A 23,335-nucleotide genomic window follows, 5' to 3' on the forward strand; every position below is an offset into this window, starting at 1 on the left:
AGGTCCTGAGAACATAATATGGCAAGCAGATATGTTCTGATTAAAACAGCCTGATCAAGACTTAATATAAAAAAAGCAACAGGAACAAAGCTTTTGCCTTCTGCTGTCATTTGTGTGTGCTCAAATTCTATTTAAGAAAGCAAGAGACTTCCAGACCATTACATAGATAAATTCACTACCTGGATAACTCCATTCTTCCAGCTGATCCAGAAGCTGCGGAATTCATCCCAGGAGAGGATGCCAGCTGTGTCCCTGCTGGCCACCGGCTCACCCATTTTGCTTACGGAAATCCATGTTTTTGTATTTTGATGTCCACCGATAACAATTTCGGTCATCTCTGCCATGTCATGTGGACCAGAGGACAAGGCCAGGTGGGCATCATTGTGTGCTTTCACAGCAATGTCAAAGTGTGTCATCTGGGCAGGTTTCTGCATGTATTGGTACTCATATTTGTTAGGTGTAGAAATATGTATTTTCTCTAGTCAGAAAAACAACGGAATGTTGTAAGAATTAGAGCTTAGCTCACATACTTCAAAAATAACCCATAGCTAACTACAAAAATTTAAACAAACAGACCTTTCCTAAGTACACTTTCTTTTTTCTAGTTTCTCTTATACAAACTATAAAAATACATGTGGATGTTTCTTCCCATCTTCTATTTATATCACCCTTCCAATAAAGATCTTTCAATTCAAACTGCTCAGCTGGATTTCTTATGAAGTCTGTAAGTGATTTTTCAGTTCTAATCTAGTGGTCAAAAGCATCTCTGTTTAGCTACCGGAGCCAACTTTGAGCTATCCAAATCTCAGGCAGAAAGGACATACTGATTCCAGAACTGAATTTTAAAACAGCAACTGAAAATACCGCCACAGTTACTGTCCACAGTGCTGAATACTTAAACTCTTTCATAAAGTAAAGGAATTTAATTGCCATTTCCAGAAATCACTTGGGCAGTTAGAGGAAATTCATAATTAGCCAGCCCGGTAAGAAAGCCTCTTTATTCAAAAGTTCCTCCTACACACCATAACTCATCAATCATAGACGAATATTTTTATATTTATTTTTTTCATGGGATGAAGCCACACGTTTCTATTTGTAACTAAATCAAAGAAACTTAATATCTCGTTCAAATCATGAACTTACCATTTGGGCAGAAGAACACACTGTAGGTGTATTCTCTGGACAGTCCCTCTGGCTATATAAAGACAGAAATCCACACATAAAAATACAGTGCTTGGGTTATCAGTAACAGCTATTCGGCTTTATTTACAAAATACAGAAATAATATTCTGGTGCTGCACAGTGGTTTATATTCTTTCTAGAAAAGTTATTACACTGTATTCTGCTAGCTAGAGATATGCTAACCACTACCAGCTAATGTCACATCACAGCGTATTTCTTAGCTTAACAGAGCACGCATGCCCAATAAAATTTCTCTTCTGAGCAGTATTGAAGATTCACCAGCACAAACTCAGAGCCAAACAGCCCTTTCTGTACATGTATCACTAAAACTGATTATTTCCAATCATGTAAACATACCATAAATCAACTTGAAGATTCTTATAAGCCTATTCACATTTGATTAACAACCTAAAAACTTCCATGTTTTGCCCAAGCATTTATAATTTTTTTCTGAACTATTAGAAATTCATATTTTCTTACCTCAATAACAACACTACTGCGAACATAATCCACTCCCACCGGGGTCCTTTTGTCCATGTAATTGTCCTCTGAGTGCTTGCCATTCTTTAAAGTCTGCATCCCATCCTGACAGCAATTAGTTCCACCATAAGCAAAAGCTTTTGCTAAGAAACAGAAGGGAAAAGAAGCAGAGATTTTGTGATAGGAAGACCTTCAGGAGTTCAAGTGAAGATCTAAGCTACTTAGATACAGTTGATTCACAATACATCAAGTGTTTTGTAATTACAGCTCTCTTATTACCTTTATTCCCTAAGTATTCCAACAGTCACATCTAAAATTGGACAATATTTGGACAGTCACAGGGCAACAGAGAAACGCTTTCCTCCTTTCCATTGTTGCACAATTTTTACCATGATTATTTGCGTGAAAGACATACAGAATTTGTTGTTATTTTCTTATTTAAAAATTTCCGCAGGTCTCTTCAGGGAGATGTAACAGGTCCAAACCTTAAATGACCACATATCACACAACAGGACAGCTGATGACTAGGGAATCTCCTGAAGTTTGTTCATACAGACTCTCCGGTGCATTACAGCTATAGAATCTGTTTCTAAGAAACAAATGAGGTTGAAAAGCTAAGGTGGCAGCAAGTGGAATGAATGATTCCACTTTGGGGTACGCTAGGGAAATAAGAATTTTCTTCTGAAAGAGGATTAAAAATAAACACTTGTAAAACTCCTGCAAGCAGCAAGCTATTTTTATTTCTGTACTACCAGTGATGTTGCTCAGTCCAAGCTCATTGAAGGACAAAACGATAGAGGTGGGTTTAGCTTCCCCAGGGGCAACGCACTTCTTTCTTGTCAGATGGTGTTTCCCAGGATGCCCAACAAACTTTATGCCTTTTGGAACAGAAATCTTCACATGGACCTGTGAAAATTTTTGAATGCCATTTATTGCAAATTTCAGCTGCAAAACCAACGGGTATAAATGAAAAAATCTGAAAAATACTAAATGCTTAATAAAGTCATAGTATGCACTGATTATTCATTCTTCAAACCTTCCAGTAATACATTTGATTGAGAGCGTTACTTCCAGCTCAGCAATTCTACCAGTAGTTCAGAACGATACTGCTGGAGCTAGACAGATAATGAGTTTGAGGAGAAAACATCTAGGGAGACAGGATTTCTTGGAAAAAAAAGCATTCTTTCAAAATAAACTACTTTCGGCAGCTTTCAGATTATGAAGGAAATTCTTCTCTGTGGTTCAGCATAAGCTTCCCAATTGCCTTCCCTACATTTTTCAATATTTGTGTTTCTGAAGTGTTGCAAGACACTTCAGACTACTACAGTTGTTTCAAGCTAAAAATAAATAAAGCAATGACATTTACTCGTATTGAAAAGCAATACTTTTATCTTGTTCAAAGCATTTATGATGAGTTTGTCACTCCCTTATCCCTATACCTTCTCTACGCTAACTTGTAGATCACTTAGGAAATTTTGATGATAAACCATAATTTAGTGACTTGGCAAGGGGAATGAAGAGGGCCGTTACCTCTACACAGACAGCCAAGTAATTGTAGACAGTCAGCGGGATTTTGGTCTGCTCTCCCCGGATGACGTGGTATGGCAAGGTGAAATCAATGAAGAAAGCCTTAAACGTCTTCAGCTGTGTTTGCCTGGCAATGCCCAAGCCCTTCTCTTCAGACAGACCCACGGCTTCCGTTATCCACGTCGTGATGGAGTCTGGCACCTCCACCTGCAGCTGTGCTTCTCCCGACACATCACTACCAAAGAGAACAGGGAATAACTCGGGTTGATCAGATTAATGGTTTCTATCAGGTTTTTTGAGACCTATGCACATTTGTAAGGAGCAGAATAGCAAGTAGTTGCTTCTGCAAAACTACACACAAACATACAAATTCTTACTGGATTAAAAGCTTTACAGGCAGAGTCACTTTTCTTAGAGGCAAATGTCTGCACTAACTGAAAAAAAAAAAAAAAAAAAAAGAGATAGAGAAAACAAAGAATCCTAGGCTGAGGTCCTGCATAAAAACAGTTCAGGAATAATTTATTTAACAGCTAGTGAAATAAAAGTAATTTTTGTTGGAACCCATTGTCCTTGTATACATCGACACATTGCAGACTCTGCTTGAACATAAGGGCAAATAAGAAATTTTCCAGACACCAAATTCAGCAACTGCTTGTCCAGGGGAGTGTATGTTGATTCAGAAACATTTTGGTTGGTTGGGTTTTGGAATGCCTGACTCTGAAAATTTCCAAAAACATAATTTTCTGCCAATGAGGATTGAAACTAATTATTAAAAATCAAATTTCTATTCTGAGTATTTAGCTTTACTGTGCATACCAGAACAGGATATCATAAACTTGGTATCCTCTTCCATGCTTTATAATAACAGAAAATCAATTTTGTTCGGCAAGCTTTGCTATCTCCCTCCTGCAAAGAAGCTTTGGCCTTGCCCGGAACAGAAAACATTTCCTCTAAAGCAAGAACAAAAGCTATTTCATGGCTCAACTGGCAGGATGATTGGTGCAGTTATGAGTACACCCTAAGGTTGTTTTCTCTCAAGTTCTTATTTATTCCCCAGGGCTTGATACACATGCTGCTCGCTCTGTAATCTTTTGAGAGCAACGTGCATCTAGTTGGCATGGAAAACAAGAGAGCAAGATCTTCGGAATAAGCTCTGCAAGTCTACAGCACAGCACGCTGTCTTTCAGCGCTGCAATTCCTCCTGATTCATATCCAGGACAAACCGAAGAACTGCGCTTTCACTGCTTTGGAACTGAAGGTTATTCGCATTTTAGGCACCAGTGACGTACCTTTACTTTCTTCGTCCAAATCAACTGTTTGTAATTTTCAATGAGCCTAAGCTATTGCAACTGTCACTAATCAGGCAGCATATCATGTACTTGTCTGTGTGTTTATATTACAGTAGGAAAAGGATTAAAACAAACAGTTTGATAAAACAGTAGAGATCATTATGCCCTTGCACAGGCATGCTAGGTTCGGTCAGTCTCCGAGCACTCTGGCCAATGAATGTGGTTCCCCGGCTCAAGCTAGAGAGCAGAGAGCCTGGGAAATGAACTTGCCTTGACAGCACCAAGTGATTTTACCTTCTTTAAAGCACAATAGTGTCTTAATATTTAGGTCTCCATCCTAACTGGAGTTAGACAGCTGGTACCTGCAATAAACTTCAGCCCCGAAGAGTAAGCAGAAGGGTGTCCTAGCTCCAGAACTGGCAGTATTCCAGTCTGTTTAACCGGACAATTTGTTGCAGCTGATGTTCTTTCCACTGGGATTTCAGCCCATAACCAGCATTAACATTATTTTCACACATGAGGGCACTTACTCTTCCGGGCAGGGGGCCAAAGTACACACACATTTCCAGCCATTAGACCCTCCAGCCAGGCTTTAGGAATTTTTAGAATTGGTTTGGGAAGTTGACATTAGGCTTTTGTTTCTTTTTTTGAGGATTGTATATTATAATTATAAATGGTAGAAGAAAAAAAAAATTCTTGCTGTTCAAGAGAGTGGAAATCAAGGAATGCTCAACTTAGTGGTTTCTAATGAAACGAAGTGGAGAAAATGCAATCTGCAACTTTTTATTCCACACTCTCCCACTTATAATTAACTGCCCCAGCTTGCTGAGGCCCAAACGGGCACTTCTGGAATTCTTTGTGTATTTCTACAAAGCATATTTCATGCTCAATTGAACAGATTTGAATACACTTGCAGCAAGTTCCTGTCAAATTTAATTTATAATCTTTTATTGAGAATGAAGTTTACTTGCAAACCTGGAGAAGCCTTTTGATAATTGCTTCAAATTATCCTAGATGTGCTATTTCTGGGAGAGATCCGTTAGCTGCTTATTCATTTTTTTAGTTCCAGTTGTACCAGGTGAAACCCATGATTTATTGGGCAGTAATTTAAGGTTTGGGGGACTTGTTCTTGCAGCAGATGAAAGAGAATGAAGGGCTCTGTGCAATTTAAGAAGCGATCAATATAGAATCCTCACCAGTGCGCGGTTAGGCTATACCAGCACTTACAGAAGCAGCTATTCCGCCTCCTTCTCCTCACACACATTATCCCTGGATCATTTTCCCACTAAGGCATATGCAGCAACTGATGCTAGAATAGGGGTGGAAAGGAAGAAAAACGCTAGCGCTCTCTGAAGGTGACATTTGTGGATTACCCTGGGGGCCAAACACAAATCCAGACCTAAGTCCTCCCCCACTGTAAACTGGCTCTTCTGAGGGGCTGGTCTTGCCTCTTGACTGTCAGCTCTGGCAAGATTTCTGGACTACCCTTTGCTCTCCAGAATGGTACATAGAATTCTGGGTCACACGAAGGTTTTTAGCATAGAGCTAGAAGCGCATCATCCCTTTTCTTCCCTGAAGATAGGCCTCTGCTGGTGACACCACGGTGCACTACACGTGAGTTGCAATGTAGTCACAACTGACAGGTTCAACTTGAAGTGAACATAATTTGAGACCAGATGAAATGTTACAAAGAAAGGTTATTGATTAAAGCAGTAACGAAGAAAAGCAACTACAACAAAAAATATCAGAGAATGCCAATGTAACTCCAGTAGGTTTTAAAGAGCTTTGTTTTCTGCCGTTGAAGAGGACACAACCCTCTGGATATAATTAAGGGAATTCCCTGTGAATACCTGACATTGAGGCAGTGCCAAATCCATGTTTCGGGAAAGAAGGTTCTTTTTCTCTTCTCTGCTCTGCTAGAACAAGAAGTAAGTCATTGGCAACGAATTCTTTTAATAAGAGGTCTTTAAGAGTAACTGACAAATCAGTGTTACCACCTGAATGCAGCTCACGTGACCGACCAAAACTCAAGCTAGCATAGAATCATAAAAAAGTGAATGGGTGTATCATTCATAACACAAATTAGATAGTTTTTCCAAATGATCCCATTGTGCACACACACATTAAACAGTCCACAGACATAAATATGAATACAAAAAAATAGTATAAAGGAGATAATCTTAAAAACTAGCATAAATAATATAGTCTAAAAAAATAAAGGGTTTATGATCCAAATTCTTTCACCAAATGAAATCAAAAGAGCGTACAGAGCATGTGACTTCCCATGATATCATGATACGGCCTCACTCATAGCAGTTACTGCAATCACTACTTTATATTCCCCTCCCTTTCTTCTCTTGGAATTGCCTTGATCTCTAATGTTTTCGTAATTTGTTCCATTTTTCTGCCTGTGGTGCTTCATTATCTTTTTCTTAACTTTCAAAACTTACTCTGCTAAGAGAGGCCACAAGGTGGTTCAGAATACACAGGGAAGGCACATCTGCAGTTTGCAGCAGTAGCCGTAGTACTTCACAACTTTTTCACCCTGCAGTCCCTCATTTTATTTATTTGGACCACCAACTGAGTGGTCAAAATAGTGAGCAATGAGCAACTCTGCAAAACAAGGGCTAGCTTGCAAATATTGAGAAGCAGCAACTAGAAAACTGAGATACGCAAAGAGTTTCAAAAGATCATTTTGAAGAATATTACTTTGCATTTTTCCAGTATTAACTTAAATTTAACAAAGTAGCGTCAGTTGTAATTTTTGTTAGGTCTATCAAGACAACGGAAGAGAGTTTGCCCACCACTGACTTGTCTAAACCAGTTTCCTGGGGATACGGAGCTGGAAAACAGCTGAGAATATAGAAAAAAAAATAGTGAAAAGTATCATAGACAATATGCGTTACAACAAAAACATTACCTTGGTGCTATTTTAGAATGCATTGTAGCCACCAATGTCCCAGTATGCGGCTGAAAAGCTGGGACAGCCTCATCCGTGTACATGCCTCCGTTCTGTCTGTGGTTTAAGCTGACTATATCAGTCATTACAACCAAGCCAGTTTCCTGGACAATAAAAATGAATACCACAAAAGAAACACCAGCAAGAAAAAAAAAAAAAAAAAGAAGAATTAAACATGTACCGATAAAAACTTTTCTGACTAGAATCCTCCAACCCTATTCCAACATTGATGGGGTAAATTTCAATTGAAACTTGAGGATTTTTTAAAACTTTATATAAAAATGACTGCTAATGTGAAAACATGTAGTCACTTTATAAGCAGTGGTTTTACAAGAAAGCTCTTGATTGCTTGGAAAATGCATTTAAACCAATATCTAATGTTACTGGGCATGTGTAACTGTCAGACAGCTACAGGTGAAAAATTATTACACATATTTTTCCCCTAAAATATTACATTACAGCTTTTTACCCTTCCTAAAAGTTTCCAGTGTGTTCTGCTGCAGTTAGCAGGCAGCTCTCACAACAGACAGCACCAACTCTGCATTACCAGGGATGCCAAGCAAAATGGAAACTGTCCACACAGCTTCACAGTAAAAAATACAGAATTCATAAAGAATGTCTGCCAGCTCTGTCCCCTAAATGCACTTATTCATAAGAGACAGCAGTTCCCAGACACCAAAGGGAAAACAAGCTTTGTTCTCTTTATATACGCATCCAATTATCACAACTCAGGTACACAGCAATGCAGACATGCCAGCTCTGAATATATGCATCTTCTCAGGAGTTTACGCCTCTTAGTAAATAAAAAAAAAAGCATCAGAACAAAAACCCCCAAAAGATCACAGGGAGAGAAGAAGCAGTGACTTCTGCAGCAGTGGATAGTAATGAGGATTTAGAGTTTATGATTAAGAGCTCGAGGCATTGGGGGAATATGTGGAAACCTACAGGGGTTAAGACAACACAATAGAACAATTTAGCTAAAATTGCAAAAACGACAAAGAATGAAGAGACAGAGAATCAGGGTAACCTGACCAAGGATGCAAAGAGAACATTACTGTTCTTTCACACAGATAGTCACAGAAGCTGGCAGAACTGGGGCAGGAAAGTAGTTTAAAGGTTTTCCAAAGGATAGTCTAAAAGGGAGAAGGCTGTAAGAAAAGACTCACGTTCCACCTTCCTTCCCTGTCAAAGTAACTGCAGAAGAGATTTGCACGCTCACCCATCTGTCTGATTCTCCAGAGCATCAGCATGAATTCCTTCACCCAACAGGATATCTGTCCCTCTCATCAAGACTGGCCAAAATCAAAGCACGATTCTCCAACATCTTTGCTGGAACAGCGTACTCTGTTCTCAGAAATTACTTTTCAGCCTACCCCCTGGAGAAACAGCTCTGATATGAAAAAAATAATGGCCTATGGAGCTGAAAATGATCCTGCAAACATGAAAATAAAAAAGACACTCCATAGAGAAGTGAGGATGATTCTTCCTACTGTAAACGCGAAGCGAGCATCCTTGGTGATGTCCCAGTGCCAGGGAAAGACAGAAGATCTACGGCGTCTACGTGAGGACATGCCTGGCCACCAGAAGTGCCCTTCTTCCTTCGGAGCTCCAAAAGCATCAGATACATCATATTCTGCAAGCTCTTGAAAAACCTGCAGGGAAAGGGAAAAGACTGCTGTCCTTAGGTATAAAGGCTACTTACTAAAGGCGAAGTGCAGACAGCGGTATTAAGAAAAAGACATCAGTGCCTTAAGCTTCCTTTTACCTGACTGGCTGTCAGCTGAAAACCCGTCTTCAGCAAGTAGACGCTCTTATCCACAGTGGCAATGCAGACGCAGCTTGATTTTGCAGCTCTGACCTTGATGTTCACAACATCACCAGGTCTGGTCTCATTTGCTGAGAGCGCCACTGCAACCTAGGAATATAACATTAAGTCCCATCATCTCGACTTATAATCAGCAGACAAAACTACAAAGAGTAACAAGACACCGTCCCTTCCTCTCCACTAGCTACATTGCCGATACCTGATTTTCAAAGGAGGACTTCACAGTGAACTGCAGGCTGTCCGTGACCCCTTCTCCATTCTCCCTGACGTAATACACCAGAAGACGGCCCAGGGGAGCCATGTTGTGAACCACTGAGAACCGGAGGAATGTCATGCAGACTTCAACCTCTGCTGCAGGGGTACTGGTAGGTGCTAAAAAATAAGTTGTAAAAAGAACAGCGTTATTTATCAAAATCACTTTCTTCCTGCCCCATCCAACTGCTGCAAGGTGCAGAACTCTCTACCCAGGACTTGGGTTGTTCCCTTGCTCCTGTTGCACAGGTGGTTCTTGAACTCAGAACCTTTTCCCTTTCTTTTCCTGGTGTAAGCTGACAGGCAATTTGCACCCATAACAAAGAGCAGTGTGGAGAAGGTGGATAGAGAATGACTCCCCAGTGTTTTTCCTGACATAAAAATCAAAGAAATATACAATTATCTAGCCATTTAAAATAAACAAAAGAGGGTATCTATTTCTGCAGAACGCTGCTGACAGAAAAAGTATAAGTGAGTTTGAAAAAAGATTATGCCATTTATAGAACACCATTTCAGGTTGGAAGGGACCTTTAAGGATCACCTATTTCCAACCCCCTCCCTGTGGGCAAGGGACGTCTTTCACTAGATCAGGTTCCTCAAAGCCCCATCCAACCTGACCTTGAACACTTCCAATGACGGAGCAGCCACAATGCCTCTGGGCAACCTGTAAACACAACAGCTCAGGACCAACCTTCCATGCAGCAAGTTATGAATTCTTAAACCACTGATTACCAGAAGCTGGGTGGGTACATCTAGGGAAGTTTCTTTTACTTTTTCCCTAACTATCTGAAACTGGCTGCTATTGCAGACACATTACTAGGATAAATGGACTTTTCCACTGGCAGCTGTTGTATGCATCTTCCCAAGCATACCGTTCTTTATCCCCCTGTTCCCTGGATTCATGGGATTTGTGTCTTTCTGCTATTCTTTGTCCAAAGTAGGAGTCCACACCTCGTTTCCTTTCCCCATGCTAACTGCACGATCTTCTCCTTTAGCCTGATCCACGCTATCAGTCCATCTAATGTCCTCTTCCTAGTTTAAGCTCAACCAGCTTAGTAAATTCCCCCAGCCCCATCATACACTTCCCTACCAGTCAGGGGATGCCAGGTCAAGTATATTAAGAAAGACTAGAGTTTTCTGAACAGAGAAAGACTACAGAAAGGCTAGAGGAAACTCTCCGAGAGCTTTCCCTCTTGTAGAAGTTTTTCTCTTTTCTATATGACTATGTGTGCAATGGATATCACTATTTTTCTTGCACAAAATTATTCTATGCATTTTAAGAAGCATCAAATTAAAAAAATTAGGATACTTAAGTATGCAGAAAGGTTGTTTTTTCCCTGAAAACAGGGGTGAGTTTGCATTGCATTTCTGGTGCTAGCTACCTGTTCCTGGGAAGCGTGTGATATCAATGTTCTTCTCAAAGGGAAAGGTGGCTCTTTTGCTCCTCTGCTGGGTGACGTTACTGGGCTGCAGTCCTGAAAGGACAATGTTGCCTCGCGATGCCACTTCATAATGTAGAGTGAAGTTGCAAGGACACGTGGACTTCACTGCAATCCAAGCCTCCTCTCCTACCTGCACCCAGAGACGGAAAAGCAAAAGATCTGGTCCGTTACAATGCATGCTTTCTATTTATAAAGCACAGAAATCTATTTGGGTTTCAGTCCACATGAGATGTGACCCCTCTTCTGAGAAATGTACACATTGAAAAGTATATTTAATTAGCACTGTTTTCATGGACATTTCACGATAAAAAAGGGCCTGTGTTCAGCTCTTCACTCCCTGCAAGTCTAACAGGAGAATGGGCTGGGGGGTTGTATTAATGAAAACAATAAAGGAATCTCTGGAATCCTGAAAGTTAAGCCTTTTGGCACAGAGCAGCTGTCAGAATTGGTTGAATTTTAGACACCCCTTCAGTAGTCCAGCCCAAAAAAGAAGGAGATGGGTTGGGGGTGGGAAGAGATGTGTGTTTGATAGTCTTTGCAGTTTAATTGAGATTATACATGGTGATTACTTTCATATGGAAAATACTAATTCAAACTTAACCAATGTGGCATGAAAATGCTGGGAATAGATCTGAGGGAAAATGCTTTCAGATTACACAAGTCTTGATATTAATTTGCAAGTCTGGCACTCAAGGAGCTGTCAAACATACAAATAAATTAGAAGGGAGCTTTTTTTTTTCTTCCCCCAAATAAACTCATCTGAAGCCTGCAACAGAGCAGCACACTGACCTCCTGCACTTTTTGTGTCCCTAAGTCCTCTACCCAAAGCTATTCACTAAGTACTGAATCCCCTGGAGACAAAAATCCCCCAGATATTGCCAATCCCAACAGAATAGACATCAGTACTCAGTCACAGGATTAGGACTGTCATGTCTGGATGAGTGGAGCAGCCAGCTTTCCTAGGAACACAAACTTCTTGCTTCTGGGATACAAGGAGGAGTTAACACTTGTATTAAATAGGATTTCTTCAGCAACTTCCACCCATGATCCTCCTGCCATTTAAAGCATAGCAATGCCCAACTGAGACTGTTAAAACTGAATAGCAATGTTAAATCACAATGAAATATTTTGAAAAACCTCTTTCTTAAGCACTAACAGCGTTACATTGCCAGAATGTACATATGGCACAAACCAAGATGGCAAGGACTTGAAAACAAGGAGTCGCTAACGGTTAAATACAGTAAGAATGCCACAAAGTCCAAGAAGTGCCTCGTGACATTAAATATTTGAAGTATTAAGAATTCCCCAGTGCAAATGATGAAACAATTCATTAAAAAATGAATGTAGCTAATTGGAACACCCAGTAAGAGCTGGCAAAGCAGGGAAACAGTTCCCACATCAGCTGGTCATCCAACTCCTAGCTTTCCCACAGAAGAATTAGTTCTAATCAGGTTATAATAAGAACAATGTGTTCAGATTAGCAGTGTATAATCCCCTTTCCATACCTCAGGAAACTTGTAAAAGATTAATTAGCCATTAAACTACCATGAAATGCAATGATAAAAAATGCTCTTATTTGGATACAAAGAGTCTGAAACCAACCTGACGGATCTGCTGATAATAGAAATCTAACTGTGTATATTGCCAAAATCCACTTTTTTTTTTTCCCCCCTCTCCCCCCACTGCCCCAAAGCAATATGCAGACCCTCAGAGCATCTTCTTGGGTAGAGAACAAACCATAAACAACTCTCAGTAAAACAACATACAACAGAAATCATGGTTCAATCAGATCCTTCCTTTAGGAGAGAGATCATGACAACTTTAATATGCAAGGACTAAATTTTTAAGAGAGGTTCCTACAAAAACTACAAAAGAAAACACGATAACTATGTTCATAGTTTGATAACTGAGGACTAAACAGACCCAGCTGAGATGTAAACTGGAAGTTCTAGCGAGACTATATAGCACTAATTTGTATCTTTAGTAATTAAGCCACTCCCACTAACTTCCATTCCAATCTTTCAGCATTTGTTGACTTGAACTAAAGCAAGTCATTTTCATCAAACAATTCATATGTGTCCGTTACTGGAGGTGCACAGAACATACATTCAAATACGAAAAACTTAAATGTTGGCAGTGTCTATACCCTCCCTGTCTCCCCTGTCCCCACAACACAAAGGGAAATGAGATGCTGCACAAGCATCAAAGGCACTTTTAGAGCTGTGTGCAGCCCACACTGAACCAGTATTTGGTGGCTGAAGTGCAGCTACATCAACCTTTGTAGCGGAAAAAACAACAGTTCAGGAACCCAGAAACAGAAATGGCTAGAAATATTTAATTAGAACAAAGTACTTTAAGCCAAGAAATGCAGTTGTTGCCATGACGGAATATAAAGCCAACATACCTGGAAAGGTTCATCTGGCGCCTGGAGCTGGATGTGACACTTGCTGGGCGAGTACCAGCTACTGATGGACAAGTAGTTTGGCAGATACTGATCCCCAGACGGTTTCCCATCGATCGCTGTCACTTTGGTCTTAACAAAAGTTACATCTGAATGTTATGCATGCCTATAAAGCCTGATTTGTATTCTCTTCTTACCCTGTATCCCCATCTCCCATTTTACACTTTCCAGCTCTTCATCCTTTATCATCCTTACATAACAACAGTACCCTTACTACTATGTTAAGCTGTATTTGGAGAAGCATCTTTTCACTTCTGTTGGCAGCTAGAAACAAAGCAAGTGTTTGCTGAATTTCAATCAAGAAGTTGAAGCTAAAAGGCACCGATTTCCTATTTGTAGCACTGACTTACAAAGTCCAGGTTTGACAAGATTAGTTACGTTAAAGCTCACTAATCCTATAAAGAGCTTTCACCCACCTCCAGCCAGACATATTGGGCAGCAGTAGGGATGGAGGGGATTTCAAACTCCACCAGCCCGTTTCTTGATATCAGTTCACTTGTATAAACGTTGTCCTTTGGTGTGAGTTCAGCTTTAATTCGGATAGTGACTCTGTCAGCTGGACTTCCATCGGGGTAAGTGACTTCTACCTACACAGCGTTTCATTTATAGAACAATTATAAGCAATTCCAGTCAATGACAGAAACAGCAGGTGGGAAAAACACACCAGAACATGACGTAATATCCTGGCATCAGGTCAGTATAACCTTATACCAGCCACATGTCAGTGTCTCTACTTTTAATCTTACCTTTCCTTTGTAAGGCAGTCCAGGTTTGAACTGTTTTCTGGTATCTTTGGAGTATTTGATATCAATCAGCTGTTTCTGAACAGGTGTTGAGTCATCAAATGTAACCTGCTTGCTCCCATCAGAGCTGATCACTGTGGCCCAGATATTGACCGTGCCTCGAAAATGTTCCGGAACATCAGCTGGCATCATGTCTTTCACACACACATCAAAACCAGCAGAGCCATCAATCTGCGAAGCGTGTTGAGGAATGTAAACATAAGCTTGCATTCACGTTCAAAAAGGTTCTTGAAGCCAAATCTAAACCTCCCTCAGCCCCATATGCTCTAAAAGTAGCCAACAAATTCTCTTCCCCCACAAATCATAAACACACCATGTAAAAACATGTAATATTTTTATTATGCTAGACCCAATTACCCTATTTATTCCTTTATTGTCTGATCTCCCATCAATACCATAAAATAGAGCTGTGGTATTAACTTCAAAGAGTACAGACCAGGCATTTTATCACAGCTGACTCAAAGGACTCCCTCACCTGGGTGGTCTTGAGGACAGGGTGGCCCACTTCATGTCTGTAGTACCCTACGCCATTTATAGTCATATTGACAATTAACTTTCCTGTCACTGGTTTTCCAAATGTATATCTGAAATGGAAAGAAGATATAAATTATAACTTACAGCTATCTTCTCTTTTCCTGGTTATATCGAGGCTAGTACCATTTCTACACATATAGAAAACAGAAAAAAATACCACAGAAGGCTTTCCAGCTTCTTGTTGTTAACATGTTTTGTGAAGGCTCTTACACCTGAAAAGTCTGCAGCAGATGAGATCCAAGCTCCAGTGGCCGCACTACAATATACACTCATGAAACTTTACCTGGGACACGTTCCTACCTGGCATGGACAGTTCCTTTTTCACACAGTGAAAGGTCGCGAATGTAGCGAGGGGGGTCAATCAGCAACTCAAACTTCGGTAATACTACAATGAAAAGAAACACAACAGAATCTTTTCAAGATCTTTTTGTCCAGATTCTAGCAAAAGCGTACACAGCTCTGACAAGGGCCCTGCTTATGGTCGGAGGAGGGCAGTGTAGCTAACAGAAGGCAGGACAGCACTCAGCAGAAAATGAATGAACGGAAGTGGCAAACCAAGACCATCTTGGCAAGATGGCCTTAGCTACACACCCTTCGGATTTTAACTTCTTTGCAGAGGGATCTGTGTCCCAGGATTTGAGCCCAAGCTTTTTTCTTTTAGGTACGTGGTAAAGAGGACAACTCACTACCGACTCCTCCACAATGTGTTGGAATAGACCTGAGATATTAGCAGTTACCAGTGTCTATAAATGCTTCTGTGATCAGACCAGATGTCGTAGATGGCACACTGGGTGCAACAATGCCCACCTTTCATCAAAGAGAGGGACTCTGAGACTGAAAAGGGGGGTAGCAAAAAGGTATTCAGAATTCCAAGGAGGGCTCTGGGAAAGGAAGGAAAGCACTGACAGACTTGAAAGCATCTTAAAGAGTTTTACAAAGCAAAATTAAGTCTTTGTTACGTGAAAATTCCGTTTCAGGTCCTTTACTTTATGAAGCGTGGAGAACACGAACAAAGGGCTTGGTTAAGTTGCAAGCGTCTATATCCCTGAAGTACATAGCCTCTACAGAATTTTTCCTCATGACATTTTAAATGCAATATTTCTCAGGTGTTTCATCTCAAATGAAAACATTTCATAACGTTTTGTTCTTCCAAACAGGCTCGGGTTATAGTCAAAGCTGATTTGGACACAACTCACCATATTTCTGAACTTCAAAGGATTTGTTGTATGTGTGCCCCTGCATTTCAGCAAAGATGAGCCATTCACCAAACACTGGCTGATCAGACAAAGGAAAACTCATATTTACAATACCTGAAAAAGGAAACAACCTGCCATGAACTCTATGTCACTCGTCAGTCTTTGTTAAAGCTTACTGAACGCAACTCAGTATAAGCAAAAGCAAAGTCAAATAACAATACACTGAGAAAAAAAAAAATCCCAAACTTACCACAACAAAATGGCTTCAAATTGCTCCACTCTATCATACGAGACCCCCGAGGATCCTGCGTAGCGGTTTAGGAATGAGAAACACCACAGTGAAAATGAATATCACTAATACATTTAACTCAGTTTGCAACAAAGAACTTAATTTTATAACACATACACTTCACTAACAGCTCAAATGTAAATAACATCTGTGGAAACTTTTCTGAAGATACTTTACCAGGGGGGTATTTGCTTTCTAAAGTTCAGTACTCATTTAAGGACACTGCTTCGACAGCCAATGCACGCAAGTAAGCACTGTCAAGCGGCAGATCTTCCACCTATCTTAAGATACCTATTTTGGATGGGATGAACTGGCCTCTGAAGACACTTTATTTCTGTTCATAGAGGGATCTGTACAACTAGCAAGACAATTTTTAGATGACAAAGTCAGATGAAATCAATCCCACTGTTTTTGTCAGCATTAACTCCGTGACTGAATGCAAACAAGAGAAGAGGGTGAATTCTCTGCTTGCTGACAGCTAAAGAAAACACATGGTTTAAGAAAAAAAAAAAAAGAAAATAAAAAGACTAGACACAGAAGGAACCTCTCATTCACCTCATAAGGAAGAAGACAGGAGCACCCTTTCCTTGCCATGAATTTCTATTGTCCACTATCATAATGTTTGGGTGCAGAGATGAGATTGGCCCTGCTATATCAGCCCAGCCAGATGAAGGATAGGAGTGTGTCTGCATTGAAAAGAAGGGAGAAATTGAGTGGGACTGTTACATTTATAAACCCCAGTGAAACTAGCCAATTCTTCTCAGGCAGAAAAATGGGAATGGATTTCTGAAACTGAAGTAGAAAACAAGTATATTTGTTGGTGTTAACAAAAAAGCAAGACACAAAGATCAGTTAAAGACACAGGGACAGAGATAATTGCATAGGTTACAGTTTGGGAATGGCCATAATGGACTTCAGAAGGTACAGACGTGTGACTTGTTTCTCTTAAGGCTACAAGAATCTTGTGCCAATACAGGATACATGCTAGATGATTGGCAGACAGATACTCACCACCACATAAGCTTCAATCTGAAAGAAAAAAAAAGAAAAAAAGAAAAAAAGGCCTTAAGAAACAAAGCTACTGTTCTGCTTCTTGTGATGAACTGTTGAGTTCACATAAGCAAGGTATGATTCACAAAGTGGCAAAAGTTTTAACATCTCTTCTTTGGTAAGAGCAGCCTGAGAAACATACATTTCATTCACACATCTAACTGGAAAAATAATCCTTTATATTTCTGTGCATCAGCTCAATAGAGTGAGAGTGTCTGAAAAATTCTTCTAACTGCTTTGGCACAGTTACGTTGCATTTGCAAGCACTAAAAAAGGGTGTATTCTCCTTCAACACTGATGTGACTAAATGAAAAGAAATAAGTTGTAAATAACAACAAGCAATCACAAAATATGTCTAAATAGATTAAGAAATTCAATTATACTTCTGCATTAGAATAAAATACACGTTCCCAACCATTCCATTATATTTTACAGTGTGAAAGAAAACAGTTTTCTTTACCCTGTCATTGACTGGTCTCAAGTCAGAAGTCACCATAAAGAGGTTTATCAACACTAAAAAAGAAAAAAGAGGAAATTAATTAGTCATCAGAGCTGACACTGAACAGAGTATGTCATCCAGGAATCTACCCTTGAGTTTTGCTTAAAAGCAGCCCTAGCATCTGGCAAGTTCTCCAAGGTCGCTTTACCTTTCTGCTTGGGTTTATAGACAGGTTTATCGGTCTGGATGAACACTGATGATCCTTTGCTATCAATGGTTACTGTGGTGTAGTTGTGAAAAATGTAGCCTTCCTCTGCGAGATGCCGGTTGCCCCAGACTTTTAGATGTGCTTGTCCACGAAGTCCTGAAGGCACCTAGAAAACAGGTCATGAGGTGAGGAAGATGCAGAAAAGCCTTTGAGATTTCTGGGGAATAGAACTGACACTGAAGTGAGCAAAGAGCAGCCACCTGCTGCATTTCAGTGTAACTATGTGTTAGTAATAAAAAGAAAATGAAGAACATGCTAGATCTTTTACAATGTAAAAACTTCAAAGGAGGCAAAGTCATGCTAAAAACATGGCAGGAAATTCTTGTCTACCCTTTCTTCATCACTCAAGCAAAGTGATATTTGATCTACACGTGCAGCTTCCACTAATGAAGGTGTGTTACATGGGGAAATTAACCATGCTATGGAAGACATGGCTCTATCAACGCCAGGAGAACACACAAAAAAAACCCCAAACAAAACCCATGTATGTTTGCCCATTTTCAACCAGCTGCTCAGAGAAATACAAGACTTCTAAAATGACATTAGATTAAAAATTACAAAGTAAAAGATCTCATAATACAGAAATACTATAATAGGTCATAATTTGAGTGTGAAAAAATAAATATAATATGAACTTTATGTTGAGCAGTGAGCTGCAGATTCAGCCACTGATTTTCTTCAGTGGTGTAAGGGCCTGGCAGATGAGCTGTTCTTTTCACGCTCCACTCTTGCAAAGGTTGCTTCCTCCTTAGAGCGTGCACCAGAGTGTGACCTGTATTTGTGCCTCAGCTGCTTAGAGAGCAATGCCTGATGTGGTTGAAGGCAAGCCCCTCATGTTTTCACCAAAAACATTTTAAAATAATTGACGCTCACCTTGAGTTTAATTGTTCCTTTATCTAAAATGAAAGAGAGAGAGAGAGAGTGTATTATTCTTCTCAAGCTAAGGTGCTAACATTTGTGCCATTTGCAGTTGAGTGAAAGGAGACCCCATGTCACAGAACTGCTAACTGCAATACCCCTTCATTATGATTTCACCTGAAGTAATTTTCCTTCATTGTGTAAAACAATCTGCAGGGTGAGCAAGCTGGACCTAGTAGAGTTCTCCAAAATAAACTTGGTCCACATTTGTTTACAATTTTTTCCCAAGGTAAACTGCAAGGTGCTCTATGGTTAGAGAGTACCACCAAAGCTGAGATTTCAGCACGGGGAATCCTATGCTTACAGAAATACTTTGCTGTAAAAAGACCTGGCCTCTTTTGGGACTTGAATAATTCTCAAAACAAACACTTATAGAATCTATTTTGATTGCTGGGTACAGCCATACCTAAGATTTCTCTTTAGCATATGTTGTCCACATGTGTAAGCATCGCTCCCTTTGAATTACTTAGCAATTGTCAGCCAATTTCAAAGATGACAAGGGGAGGATAAAACCAGAGACAATCTGTTCCAAGAAAGGAAATGGCTTTCATATAACTCCCAATTTTTACACACAGAAGGGTTAAAACATGATGGTTAAAGAGCCTGATTGCCTGAGTCTTGTCTACATTACAGCTTACACCGCTACTAGCACTGGTGGAACAGCGCTGCTGTCTTCGTTTTCAGTAATGTAAATTCATTCAGTATTAAGTTGGACATAATCAAAACACTTTTTTGTTTCACACACAGGACAGAGGAGTATCTGTCTTGGATTTTAAAGACTCAACCAACTGCACAAATATTACCACCTCTCTCAGCAGTACTCCGTCCTGAAGATGGGGAGACTGCATTTCCAGCACTTATTTTAAAATAAGGGTAGAAAAGGATGTTGTTGCAGATTTTACATTTTTTTTCCTTAAATTCAACTTATCTTATTCCTTATACAGCTCCCCAGTGTCAAATATTCAGGTTTCAAGAGGAAAAATATTCACTATAAAATCCTTGAATATCAGTTATCCAGGGTCTCTGTATGTCTTGCTGCTCCAAAATTATCAGCCTTGGATATTTGAGATACCATACATCAAAGCACAACCAACTGAGAACATTTAGCGGTAGTCAATGTATTAAATATTAGTTTGATTCCAGTTCCATCATCACCTAAAGCAATTCTCTATGAGACACTGATGTGCTCCCACAGCGCCACAACTTATAAACTAATTCTCAAGTTCAGAATAAAAGGAACTCACCCAGAACTGTTCCGTGGCCTCGTGACACCGCTTCTCCTTTGACTACTAACTGAATCTGGACTGTTGTCTCCTTGACAGAGTTGAAGATGGTTACGCTTATAGCTTCTTCAACACCAGATCGGAAAACAGAAGGTGCCGCAATCAAATAGCCCCTGAGGAGCAAAATTGGAAGTGGACGGTCAAGAAGAACAGCAACAAGAGTGTAATCTTTATTTGCAAGCCACTTTATGTATAATAAAAAGAAAAGAACAGACTACTCTATAACATAGGTTCCCAGAATTTGTCCCTGTAGGGTCACGTTTGTGGCCACCAGCAGTGTAGGTCTATATGCGTAAAACGAGCAGAGAATGCACATAGAAACAAACAGAGCCTAAGTGGCTTACAAGTCCTTACTATTTAAATAAAGCCACTAATATAGATGTTCATTACAAATACAGTATATATACATTTATTTATATCTTATATAAATACAAACTAAACATACAACTAGCTAATCATAAAAAGGCTGAAGTTCATGAAAGAACAAGGAGTACCTGAACCTCCAGTAGAATTTTGTAGATAGTGCTTTGTTTTGAAACAATTTAGATACTTCTAACATTTTTGCCTCAATTATTTTTCATGGCTCCGTTTTCATAGTTCAACTTGATACACAAAAAAAGAAGTGACACTCAGTGCTGATACTCATCACTTTCTAAATGTCACATACATGTAGCACGTCTAAACTTACAGTTTACATAGAAGCAAGCCAGAAACTGCAGTTACAAGATTGGGCTCAAATTCTCTGTTCTGACACCACTTTTTTATGTTCAAACCATTATATCCTGCAAGTTTAAAATCCCTGGGAAAAAGGAATTATTTTAGCAGGCACACACATGGTTTTAAAGCCACCCTAGATGACCTCCCATATATACTACAATCCTTGTGTTTCTGAACAGAATCTGTACCATTCCCCTGTGCTGAATGGCACCATGCCATGAACTTGTCAACTGAAAGCATTACAGACTCTGAGTTCTTTGATGCGTTGGGCTGTAAGCAACACATTTATATTCTCTTCATGACACGCCTTTCTGGGTTTTTTTGTACCCAAAACGATTTTTTTTTTTTAAATGAGGTGATTCCTCACATGACTCTCTCAGCCCAATTTCTGAGCCCGTGCCTTTCTACAGTTCCATGAGCCAGGTTGCTTTAGTTCATGATTAATTATCACTTTGGGATGAGGATGATGGTGTTTTACAGCCCCCAAGTCATCTTTTATCAAATTCCAACCCCACGTTTCTCTCTCAGCAGGCCTCATTGCCATGGAGATTCCATTACCCCCAAAGGAAGTTCAGATCTCTGTGGCATTTGAGTTAAATTGCATGGGGTACTTGCAGATTCAAAACCTTATGGTTGCCAGGTTTGAAAATTCATCAGAACAATAATAAATAACAATAAAAAGTTACTACTTAGCCTGCAAATTCTTGGTAAAAAAGACAGAGCTGATCTTGTTGCGAGGGAGAAAGAATACCATCTGCATCCAGTATGAAATGATTAGATTCAAACTGTCACATAAGCACAGCACTACGATGCCATATGTGAAGCACATGTATTGACATTGTTCTAAATCGCTGCAACTCCTCCGAGGTACCACTCCATTGATACAACTATTTAAGTCACTTTATAAGTGGCATTTTAATTATAAATATTTAACTTGGCAATTAAACAGTTAACTTGACAGTGACTGGACAGATCCCTTAAGCACATTTGACTAACAGCTCTGTCAGGTTACACCAAAACTTGGCAGGACGTGAAATATTTTCTAGTAAGCAAGTGAAAATAAGTTCTCCATGGCACTCAATTAATGCAGCTATTCATGATGCTGACGGGCTATAACAAGCTAGGGATAAAGAACAAAGCAAACCTTAATCAAAGTTAACCTAAACACACTGTAACAAGCTGAGGATTCAGTTTCCAAAAGCCAGAGAACTTTCCCCGCTATGAAATGTTTCTCCCCAGATGATTTTTCCCCCACAAGAATGTTTCACATGTTCTTCGGGAGCAACCAACATTACCTCCAACCATCCCAAGCACAACAGCAGCCCCTGCGCAACAACCCGGATTCCTTAAATAATTGTTTGCAGATAAAAGCTTCGAAGCCGCTCGCTGGAGGAGCCAAAGGCAGGTATTTCTAAGGAGGCTTGCTTCTTCTCTCCCCCGCCTCCCCCCCGCCCTTTCCCTGCACTATGCACTTTCGCACCGGCGAGTACAAACGTGCTGCTGAGCTCGGGAAGCGCCGCGATTCGCCTCCCCGACCCCAGCCCCTCCGGGGGGGTTCTCGCAGGCTTTGTTAAGTGCCCGGCGCAGCCACCCCCGGAGCCCCTCGGTGTTCCTGTCCTCCCCAACCCCGCCACCCTTTACGGGGAGGCTGCCGGCGGGGGTCCCTGCGACCTCCTCCTCCTCCTCCAGGTACTTACTGCCTCTCCCGGGGCTGGGCTGCGCTCAGGCTGCAGAGGGTCAGGAGGACCCCCCAGGCGCAGCCGGGCTCCCCGCGGGACATGGTGCTCCGGAGCCCCAGGCCACGGCGCTCTCGGCGGGCAGCGGGAGCCTTTTGTTCCCGGCGAGCGCAGCCCCGGCTCCCCCGCCGCCCCGCTCCCGGGCTCGGCTCCCCGGTGCCTCTGGCCGCCGCCCCCGCCGCGTCCCCGCCCCCGGGCCGCCCCCTCCTGGCCCCGGTGCCCGCTCGGCTCCGGCCCCGGCTCTTTGTCTGCGGCTCCCCGCCCGCTCCTGACAGCGTGCACCGGGGGAGGGGGCCGGGCCCCGCACCCCCGCCTCCAGCCGGCCCCCGCCCCCTCCCAGGTGCGCCGGGCCCCGGTCCCGGCGGGCTCCCGGCTCCAGCCGCCGCTCCACACCTTCCCCATCCTCCCTGCAGCCCTGACAGCCCACCCGGCCGGCATTCTGCCCCGAGGGCTGCTAGGGCACCGGCTCCTCTCCTGCCGAGCCCCCCCAGACCCGGCAGCCCACCTGCCCGAGCTCCCTGCCTTCCTCCTCCAGCCGCTGGAGGTGCCGCTGAGCCTCAGGCAGACGCAAGAGCTGCAGAAGCTTTGGTTCCCAAAGGTGCCATCAGCCTGGACCAGGGCACAGCACCCCCGGCAGGGTCTGCTCCCATTAACTGAGCCTTTGTACTCCGAGGCGCCGCACCGA

At 41.3% G+C, this 23,335-nt stretch overlaps 1 protein-coding gene across 4 annotated transcripts in view; it reads right to left on the reverse strand.

Moving 5' to 3' along the window:
* CPAMD8 (C3 and PZP like alpha-2-macroglobulin domain containing 8) overlaps nucleotides 1-22,774 on the reverse strand; it is a 53,040-nt gene extending 30,266 nt beyond the window's left edge. For 3 of the 4 annotated variants that reach the window (XM_054181659.1, XM_054181658.1, XM_054181656.1), the window contains exons 1-24: nucleotides 22,612-22,774; nucleotides 20,159-20,310; nucleotides 18,870-18,892; nucleotides 17,937-18,102; nucleotides 17,750-17,802; nucleotides 17,251-17,268; nucleotides 16,201-16,255; nucleotides 15,951-16,064; nucleotides 15,055-15,139; nucleotides 14,696-14,804; nucleotides 14,164-14,391; nucleotides 13,834-14,004; nucleotides 13,361-13,489; nucleotides 10,897-11,086; nucleotides 9,462-9,634; nucleotides 9,203-9,352; nucleotides 8,928-9,089; nucleotides 7,399-7,541; nucleotides 6,329-6,394; nucleotides 3,193-3,424; nucleotides 2,415-2,568; nucleotides 1,663-1,805; nucleotides 1,144-1,195; nucleotides 180-478 (exon numbers count right to left, since the gene is read on the reverse strand). In XM_054181659.1, coding sequence (XP_054037634.1) covers nucleotides 180-478; nucleotides 1,144-1,195; nucleotides 1,663-1,805; nucleotides 2,415-2,568; nucleotides 3,193-3,424; nucleotides 6,329-6,394; nucleotides 7,399-7,541; nucleotides 8,928-9,089; nucleotides 9,203-9,352; nucleotides 9,462-9,634; nucleotides 10,897-11,086; nucleotides 13,361-13,489; nucleotides 13,834-14,004; nucleotides 14,164-14,391; nucleotides 14,696-14,804; nucleotides 15,055-15,139; nucleotides 15,951-16,064; nucleotides 16,201-16,255; nucleotides 17,251-17,268; nucleotides 17,750-17,802; nucleotides 17,937-18,102; nucleotides 18,870-18,892; nucleotides 20,159-20,310; nucleotides 22,612-22,694 — 3,150 coding nt within the window. In that variant the 5' untranslated portion in view covers nucleotides 22,695-22,774. The remainder of the gene's footprint in view (nucleotides 1-179; nucleotides 479-1,143; nucleotides 1,196-1,662; nucleotides 1,806-2,414; nucleotides 2,569-3,192; nucleotides 3,425-6,328; nucleotides 6,395-7,398; nucleotides 7,542-8,927; nucleotides 9,090-9,202; nucleotides 9,353-9,461; nucleotides 9,635-10,896; nucleotides 11,087-13,360; nucleotides 13,490-13,833; nucleotides 14,005-14,163; nucleotides 14,392-14,695; nucleotides 14,805-15,054; nucleotides 15,140-15,950; nucleotides 16,065-16,200; nucleotides 16,256-17,250; nucleotides 17,269-17,749; nucleotides 17,803-17,936; nucleotides 18,103-18,869; nucleotides 18,893-20,158; nucleotides 20,311-22,611) is intronic. The other variant, XM_054181657.1, reaches the window with a different exon arrangement.
* Nucleotides 22,775-23,335: the final 561 nt, after the last annotated feature.

Source organism: Rissa tridactyla, chromosome 22 (assembly GCF_028500815.1).
Source record: "Rissa tridactyla isolate bRisTri1 chromosome 22, bRisTri1.patW.cur.20221130, whole genome shotgun sequence".
NCBI lineage: Eukaryota > Metazoa > Chordata > Aves > Charadriiformes > Laridae > Rissa > Rissa tridactyla.